This window comes from Siphateles boraxobius, unplaced genomic scaffold (assembly GCF_051911475.1).
Source record: "Siphateles boraxobius isolate OS27281-9 unplaced genomic scaffold, OSU_SipBor_1 32, whole genome shotgun sequence".
NCBI classification, from domain to species: Eukaryota; Metazoa; Chordata; class Actinopteri; order Cypriniformes; family Leuciscidae; genus Siphateles; species Siphateles boraxobius.
In genome coordinates, this window is record NW_027508942.1 from 6,867,501 (window position 1) to 6,877,500 (window position 10,000).

The 10,000-nt window shown below is 42.0% G+C and overlaps 1 protein-coding gene across 2 annotated transcripts in view; it reads right to left on the reverse strand.

Annotated features, from left to right (window-relative positions):
- cskl (c-src tyrosine kinase-like) overlaps window positions 1-10,000 on the reverse strand; it is a 36,693-nt gene that overhangs the window by 14,876 nt on the left and 11,817 nt on the right. For both annotated transcript variants that reach the window (XM_077194686.1, XM_077194687.1), the window contains exons 2-4: window positions 6,666-6,732; window positions 6,440-6,553; window positions 3,643-3,755 (exon numbers count right to left, since the gene is read on the reverse strand). In XM_077194686.1, the coding sequence (XP_077050801.1) occupies window positions 3,643-3,755; window positions 6,440-6,553; window positions 6,666-6,680 (242 nt within the window). In that variant the 5' untranslated portion in view covers window positions 6,681-6,732. The remainder of the gene's footprint in view (window positions 1-3,642; window positions 3,756-6,439; window positions 6,554-6,665; window positions 6,733-10,000) is intronic.

Genomic DNA, 10,000 nt, shown 5'->3' on the forward strand with positions numbered 1-10,000 from the left:
TCAGAGATCAGAAACACTCTTCCCGTGAAACCACCTGACACACACACACACACACCGGATCAGAGATCAGACACACTCTTCCCGTGAAACCACCTGACACACACACACACAGACCACATCAGAGATCAGAAACACTCTTCCCGTGAAACCACCTGACACACACACACACACACACCGGATCAGAGATCAGAAACACTCTTCCCGTGAAACCACCTGACACACACACACACACACACACACACACACCACATCAGAGATCAGAAACACTCTTCCCGTGAAACCACCTGACACACACACACACACACACACCGGATCAGAGATCAGACACACTCTTCCCGTGAAACCACCTGACACACACACACACACACACACACACACACCACATCAGAGATCAGAAACACTCTTCCCGTGAAACCACCTGACACACACACACACACACACACACACACCGGATCAGAGATCAGACACACTCTTCCCGTGAAACCACCTGACACACACACACACACACACACACACACACCACATCAGAGATCAGAAACACTCTTCCCGTGAAACCACCTGACACACACACACACACACACACACACCGGATCAGAGATCAGAAACACTCTTCCCGTGAAACCACCTGACACACACACACACACACACACACACACACACACACACACACCACATCAGAGATCAGAAACACTCTTCCCGTGAAACCACCTGACACACACACACACACACACACACACCGGATCAGAGATCAGACACACTCATTCCTGGAGTCCAGCAAGAGTCGGAGTTCTCGATATATTTCGATAACATTTCTCACATGATCAGTTTATTCGCTATAGTTTAGACAATGGTAATAAAATATGAGCAGAACTCAGTTGATATTTCACTGGTTTTGTCCGTCCTTCTGTTAGACTCTCACACATGAATTATGTTGAATATCTGTCAGCTGTTAAATTTAACTACACAATTAGATAATACCAGTTTAGCTCAACCAATCACCAAGCAATGCTTCATGTTGTTCAGTCTGTGGTGTAAAAAGGTGCATTAGTTATTAAAGAAAAAACACTTCAGCAAAACATGATCAGCTCAAAGTGTCCCAATCATTTTTTGGTACCAATTTGTATAAATGTTACTGGAAGTCTCTGTATGAAGAATATTTGGGTATAATGTCACAGTTTACTTTATTTTGCTCTCCTCACTTACATAAATGAACTATAGTGTCCTGCACACACTAGTGAAAAAATATCAACAATTATATCTGGTGTCTGAATAATTTTAGCTTTGACTGTATCTCAGAAATGCTTCATATGTGTGTTATTGCCCGTATTAATATCAGCGCCACCTAGTGGTCAGTCATGAGCCAGGAATTAACAAACATGTTATTTCTGTGTGTGTGTGTGTGTGTGTGTGTGTGTGTGTGTGCACTGATCTCTGATGTCATCGGATGACATCACAACTCTTCCGCCGCATCATCACTGTGTTTCACTTCTGCATTCGAGGGATTTACTGAGAAACTGAGTGACATTCAGCAGAACTCACACGAAGAAAAGGGAACTGTCAATCACAGCCATCAGTGAGATTAAAGGAGTCGTTCACTTCAGAATTAAAATGTCCTGATAATTTACTCTCCTCCGCATCATCCGAGATGTTCATGTCTTTCTGTCTTCAGTGGGAAAGAAATGAAGGTTTTTGAGGAAAACACTCCCGGATTTTCTCCATATAGTGACTTCAATGGAGTCCAACGGGTCGAAGGTCCAAATGTGAGTTTCAGTGCAGCTTCAAAGTCTCGACACGATCCAGCCGAGGAATAAGAGTCTGATCTAGACAAACCAGCGCACACTTAATAAAGAAATAAACATTTATATACTTTATAATCACTAATGCTGGTCCTGCACGAGCTGTGATGCGACACACATTACGTGATCAGGGTGAAAGGTCACGCGTGTTCCAGTTTCCTCGGCTGGATCGAGTCGAGACTTTGAAGCTGCACTGAAACTCACATTTGGACCTTCGACCCGTTGGACTCCATTGAAGTCACTATATGGAGAAAATCCTGGAGTGTTTTCCTCAAAAACCTTCATTTCTTTCCCACTGAAGACAGAAAGACATGAACATCTCGGATGACGTGGAGATGAGTACATAATCAGGGAATTTTAATTCTGAAGTGAACTCCTGTTTTAAAGAAAGTTCGTGTTTTCCTGCCGAGCTCAGAGGTTAGAGGTCAGAGGTCAGAGGCTGCTGCGTCACATGAAGACAATGATGTTAGAGATTACAATAATGCAGAATCTTGTGAATTATTTCAGTCTCACAACATGATGATTGTTCAAATCAAATCAAGTTATAAAAGAACAACGCTGTGTGTGAGTGCAGTCTGCGAACGCTGAGGATTCTGGGTCACGAGGTCTGTGTGAAACACACACACGATATAAAATGTACGTGTCATGATGTGTTCCGACACTGACCGTCTCATGCGATATTTGCTGAAAGCTCAAAATGATACAGTTTGTCAAAACTACGATATTATGTGCCTATTTTACACTAACATTTACATTTTATTAACATTTCATAAGCATCTATATATATATATCCTAATGCGGAACACCAACATCTGAACTATTTAAACAGAATAGTTTAAAATGAAATATTAAATGTACCGTATAAAATGTGTGTGTGTGTGTGTGTGAGTTTGTGAGTGAGTGCATGAATGTGTGTGTTTGTGTGTGTGTGTGTGTGTGTGTTTGTAAAAGTGTGTGAGTGTGAGTGTGTTTATGTGTGTGAGAGAATGTGTGTTTGAGTGAGTGAGTGTGTGTGTGTGTGTGTGTGTGTGTGTGTTTGTAAAAGTGTGTGAGTGTGAGTGTGTTTATGTGTGTGAGAGAGTGTGTGTTTGAGTGAGTGAGTGTGTGTGTGTGTGTTTATGTGTGTGAGAGTGTGTGTGTTTGTGTGTGTGTGTGTGTGTGTGTGTGTGTGTGTGTGTGTGTGTGTGTGTGTGTGTGTGTGTGTGTGTGTGTGTGTGTGTGTGTGAGAAAGTGTGTGTGTGTGTGTGTTTGTGTGAAAGTGTGTGTTTGAGTGAGTGAGTGCGTTTATGTGTGTGTTTGTGTGGTGTGTGTGTGTGTGTGCGTGTGTGTGTTTGTGAAAGTGTGTGTGTGAGTGTGTTTATGTGTGTGAGAGAGAGTGTGTTTGAGTGAGTGTGTGTGTGTGTGTGTGTGTGTTTATGTGTGTGTGTGAGTTTGTGTAAGAGTGTGTGTGTGTGTGTGTGTGTGTGTGTGTGTGTGTGTGAGAGAGAGTGTGTATAAGAGTGTGTGTGTGTGTGTGTGTGTGAGAGTGTGTGTGTGTGTGTGTGTGTGTGAGAGAGAGAGTGTGTGAGAGTGTGTTTGAGTGAGTGTGTGTGTCTACAGTATGTGTGTTTATGTGTGTTTATGTGTGTGTGTGTTTATGTGTGTGTATGTCATGTATTTACGCTATTTTACCTGCTAGTAATACATGCTCAGTTTAATGTTATTTTAAGGTGATGTAGAATTAAATGGAAAACACATTTTGTTCACGACCCCAGTTTGAGAAGCAGTTCTAGAATAAAAGTCCCGTTTGACTGTGACTCGAGTTATAAAGCGAGTATATATCGTCATAAACTCGTCATAAACTCACGGCATCAGGCTGAGCTTTCCTCCAGATTTGACTCCTTCTCTCTTCTGGACGTAGTTGGCAGGAATCGTTCCCTCTCGACCGACACTGTTCTTCGCTTTATACCAGTTTGGGTCCTTCGTTAAAACAATCAATGAAGATCATGAGCATGATATCAAATTATAACTGAAGATTTGTTTTTTTGATTTTATAAATATATATATATCTACACTCACCTAAAGGATTATTAGGAACACCATACTAATACTGTGTTTGACCCCCTTTCACCTTCAGAACTGCCTTAATTCCACGTGGCATTGATTCAACAAGGTGCTGAAAGCATTCTTTAGAAATGTTGGCCCATATTGATAGGATAGCATCTTGCAGTTGATGGAGATTTGTGGGATGCACATCCAGGGCACGAAGCTCCCGTTCCACCACATCCCAAAGATGCTCTATTGGGTTGAGATCTGGTGACTGTGGGGGCCATTTTAGTACAGTGAACTCATTGTCATGTTCAAGAAACCAATTTGAAATGATTCGAGCTTTGTGACATGGTGCATTATCCTGCTGGAAGTAGCCATCAGAGGATGGGTACATGGTGGCCATAAAGGGATGGACATGGTCAGAAACAATGCTCAGGTAGGCCGTGGCATTTAAACGATGCCCAATTGGTACCAAGGGGCCTAAAGTGTGCCGAGAAAACATCCCCCACACCATTACACCAACACCACCAGCAGCCTGCACAGTGGTAACAAGGCATGATGGATCCATGTTCTCATTCTGTTTACGCCCAATTCTGACTCTACCATCTGAATGTCTCAACAGAAATCGAGACTCATCAGACCAGGCAACATTTTTCCAGTCTTCAACTGTCCAATTTTGGTGAGCTCTTACAAATTGTAGCCTTTTTTTCCTATTTGTAGTGGAGATGAGTGGTACCCGATGGGGTCTTCTGCTCTTTTAGCCCATCCGCCTCAAGGTTGTGCGTGTTGTGGCTTCACAAATGCTTTGCTGCATACCTCGGTTGTAACGAGTGGTTATTTCAGTCAAAGTTGCTCTTCTATCAGCTTGAATCAGTCGGCCCATTCTCCTCTGACCTCTAGCATCAACAAGGCATTTTCGCCCACAGGACTGCCGCATACTGGATGTTTTTCCCTTTTCACACCATTCTTTGTAAACCCTAGAAATGGTTGTGCATGAAAATCCCAGTAACTGAGCAGATTGTGAAATACTCAGACCGGCCCGTCTGGCACCAACAACCATGCCACGCTCAAAATTGCTTAAATCACCTTTCTTTCCCATTCTGACATTCAGTTTGGAGTTCAGGAGATTGTCTTGACCAGGACCACACCCCTAAATGCATTGAAGCAACTGCCATGTGATTGGTTGATTAGATAATTGCATTAATGAGAAATTGAACAGGTGTTCCTAATAATCCTTTAGGTGAGTGTATATGGGGTTTGTGGATATATTAATTATTAACACCCGCCAATATTATTATATAATATAATTAAAATATTAAGTATTATATTAATTAACACCCGGCAAATGCGTGTAAAAATGAACAGTGGCGGGAAACGCTGTCAAATCTCGCGTTATTTATAATGTTTCTCACTTTGCTGGGAAGTTCGTGTAAGACAAATCTACACGGATTTAGTGCAAACACTCGAGAGTCATGATATATTAAATACAGTGTATTGCACAGAATCTGCTCATATCTGGCTCACTTGAACACACTCGTCATTACACAACATATACCGGCACGCTTGTTCATTTGCATTGAAGCAATAGCGAAGTTTAAAAAGCATTTGGTGAACAGAAAATACATTTTTTGATGTTCTTTGTACTGTTGATCTGTCCACCTAAAAACTTGTTTGGTGATGATGATGATGATGATGATGATGAAAGAGGAAGAGGAGATGCTGGATAACAGGATTTTGTTTGAATGAGAAATGAATGTATGAAATCCAAATTTTATAATAATAATCAATATTCTTGTTTATTTATTTTCTTTTTTTGTTCTTTCTTTGGCTAGTAGAAGTTCTGATTGGCCGGTAACTTGAATTTAGTAGCTAAATTAGCCGGTGAGTGAAAAAGTTAACTTCAAACCCTGTATATATTAGTACTGGGCGGCAACGATTAATCGCATCCAAAATAAAAGTTTTTGTTTACATAATATATGTGTCTGTACTGTGTATAATTATTTTGTATATATAAATACACATGCATGTATATATTTATGAAAACTTTGCATGTATATATATATTAATACATAATTTATATTATATATATATTTATAATTTAAAAAAATCACAGTACACACACATATATTATTTAAACACAAACTTTTATTTGGGATGCGATTAATCGTTACAGCACTAATATATAAATAGGTTTTTTGTTTATAAGCAGAGCCTCTGTTCATTCTTTCGATATATTGCATGTTCAGATATTCATACAAAAAAAATATTCTGGCAGCCATGAAAGTTTTGTGAAAATGGTCAAAAATGCTGGTGGTGACTGACAACTTTTTTCAAAAACACGGGCAGGGAAAGAGATAACTATTTTTCTTACAAAAATAAAAAAGAAAAACGGCAAATAGAAGCTCTTTCAGTTTGATATTTGATAGAAAATCTATTATTTTCACAGGAGAAGACTTTTTATAAATGGCCCAATTACTGAAATTTCATAAATGATATCTCATAAATCTCTGATGTGTCGCTCGTGATGTTTGGAGTGTGAGACATTACAGTGCTCATGACATCATCTTCTGCCTCCTGATTGGCCGTTACCTTGGTTGCGCCTGATTGGCCGTTACCTTGGTTACGCCGATGATGGTCAGCAGGTCTCCTTTGCTGAAGGGAAGGTCCTGATCGGTGCTGCCCTGGAAATTATACTTGGCCACACACTCGGTGCCGGACGGCCACGCTCCCTGCGAGAGGAACAAACACAACTTCTGCTAAACATCCTCTCATGCAGAGAGAGTGTGTGTGTGTGTGTGTGTGTGTGTGTGTGTGTGTGTGTGTGTGTGTGTGTGTGTGTACCTGTAGAGCAGACATGCTGAGTGAAGCTGAGACTCTGAGCGTCACACACCGACCTCAACCATCAGAGCTGAGGAGACAAAACACACACGATCAGTCTGAGTGTGTGTGTGTGTGTGTGTGTGTGTGTGTGAGTGAGTGAGTGAGTGAGTGAGTGAGTGAGTGAGTGTGTACTAGTGTTTTACACAGTATAAAATGCTAAGAATAAAAAAGGTGAAAGAAAAACATAATCAGGGGTTTAAAAGTAACACAGCAGCACACCGTCATCAAACAACTAAAACAAAAATCTGTAAATCTGTTAAAGGGATAGTTCACACAAAAATGAAAATCAGCCCATAATCTACTTACCCTGAACCCATCCTACCTGTATATGACTTTCTTCTTTCAGACGAATACAATCTGAGTTATATTAAATAATATTGCGTCTCCTTATAATGGCAGTGAATGGGGGACGAGATTTTGAAGCCCAAAAAAAGTGCATCTATCCATCATAAAAACCCGACGCATGACGACGAGTGACCTCTGACCCGACACCTGACGACGAGTGACCTCTGACCCGACGCCTGACGACGAGTGACCTCTGACCCGACGCCTGACGAGTGACCTCTGACCCGACACATGACGACGAGTGACCTCTGACCCGACGCCTGACGACGAGTGACCTCTGACCCGTCACCTGACGACGAGTGACCTCTGACCTGACGCATGACGACGAGTGACCTCTGACCCGACACATGACGACGAGTGACCTCTGACCCGACACATGACGACGAGTGACCTCTGACCCGATGCCTGATGACGAGTGACCTCTGACCCGAAGCATGACGACGAGTGACCTCTGACCCGGCGCCTGACGAGTGACCCCTGACCCGACGCCCTTCGCATGGCGACGAGTGTCCTCTTACTCGACGCCTGAGAAGTGACCTCTGACCCGACGCCTGACGACGAGTGACCTCTTACCAGACGCCTGACCCGACGCATGAAGACGAGTGACCTCTGACCCTGATGCATGCCGCCTGACCTATGACCCGACGGCTGACCTCAGACCCGACGCATGACGAGTGACCTCTAACCCAACGCCTGACCTCTAACCCGACGCGTAACGCCTGACCCGATGTATGACCTCTGACCTGAAGAGTGACCTCTGACCCAACAAGTGACCTCTCACCCGACGCCTGAGCACGAGTGACCTCTGACCCGACGCCTGACGAGTGACCTCTGACCCGACGCCTGACGACGAGTGACCTCTGACCCGACGCCTGACGAGTGACCTCTGACCCGACGCATGACGACGAGTGACCTCTGACCCCACACATGACGACGAGTGACCTCTGACCCAATGCCTGATGATGAGTGACCTCTGACCTTACGCATGACGACGAGTGATCTCTGACCCGATGCGTGCCGCCTGACCTATGACCCGACGCGTGACGAGTGACCTCTGACCCAACGCCTGACCTCTGACCCGATGTATGACCTCTGACCTGAAGAGTGACCTCTGACCCGACGCGTGCCGACTGACCTCTGACCCGACGAGTGACCTCTGACCCGATGCGTGATGTATTGATGAATGCAGAAGCACAGAGGATAGAGCAAAACACAGCTTGCGTGAATGGCCGTCTGCATGAAGCTAGTTATTTTAGTTTTTAAAGTTTTAAATAGGGATATTTTTCTTACACAAACACAGCTTTGCTTCAGAAGGCCTTTATTAACCCATGGAGTCGTATCGATTACTTATATGGTAGTTGGATGTACTTTTTTGGGCTTCAAAATCTCTTCCCCCATTCAATCTGATTATAAAGCTGGGAAGAGAAATTATATTATTTAATATAACTCTGATTGTAATCGTCTGAAAGAAGAAAGTCATACACAGGTAGGATGGGTTGAGGGCAAGTAAATCATGGGCTAATTTACATTTTTGGGTGAACTATCCCTTTAAAAACATTCATCTCAAAGTGTGATTTATGATCATTCTCTCAGCATTAGTTGTGCAGTTTTCATGTTTTCAGAGGATATGAATAATGCAGCTGAACTGCAGACACTCGGAGCGCTGAATAATTAAAAGATCTACACTTTAAAAAATAGAGCTCAGCACTGCCTGTCCACTTTATCAGTGTCACTGGTTCTGGAAGTATTTTTCCCATTGGGATTTTAAAAAGTCTTCATTAAAACGTTATAAGCCATGAACCAAACCAATCATCTACGAGGAGAATCACAACATTACAAACTTTGATTTGGAGCAAAAAAAAAATTGAAAATCACACAAAAAGACAAAGGTACAAGACTGTGAACTTAACGACTTTAGTGGTGAAGCATTGCGAACAGCATAATCGACATAAAAACGATGGAGAAATATTAAACTACTCATTTACAAATGTTGAATATACATATATTTTTATTTAACATACATGATGTAACCCCCGTTAGCAGATTCATACAGGTGGAGCTGGGGAAGGGGGAGGGTAATATACACTGAACAAAATTATAAACGCAACACTTTTGTTTTTGTCACCATTTTTCATGAGCTGAACTCAAAGATCTCAGACTTTTTTTCTATGTACACAAAAGAGCTATTTCTCTCAAATATTGTTCACAAATCTGTCTAAATCTGTGTTAGTGAGCACTTCTCCTCTGCCGAGATAATCCATCCACCTCACAGGTGTGGCGTATCAAGATGCTGATTAGACAGCATGATTATTGCACAGGTGTGCCTTAGGCTGCCACAATGAAAGGCCACTCTAAAATGTGCAGTTTTATCACACAGCACAATGCCTCAGATGTCGAAAGTTTTGAGGAAGCGTGCAAAAAGTCTTAGATCTTTGAGTTCAGCTCATGAAAAAAAGGAGCAAAAACAAAAGTGTTGCATTTATAATTTTGTTCAGTGTATATATAAATATATTATACATAGCCATAGCAGATCTATTCCGCCAAGACCAAATACATTAACATTACTATATCCTATACCATTACTATACCAATCTCTCAGAGAGTTGTCAAGACAGAAATATAAGATTTGGGTTTATTGCAAAATATGCATATATATTTGAATATTTTGAGAGCAGAGAGATCGACTCGATTAAATCATTCGCAGTGCTTCATGGAAGTAGGCGGAGCTAATAAGATCTTTTGGCTCATTTTGCTTGTTTCACTCATATTGGTGGAATTTTCTGCACAGCATTATGGGAAATGTAGTTTTTCAGCAGCATTTCACCATTTCATCTGAGAAAACTATTGACAGATTTACACACAAACTCAAGAAACCGACCCAAACACTCCACTGACACTTTTTTTAAACCCTGTTTCTCATTTTTCTGAATCTCTAATGCCTGACAGAAAAA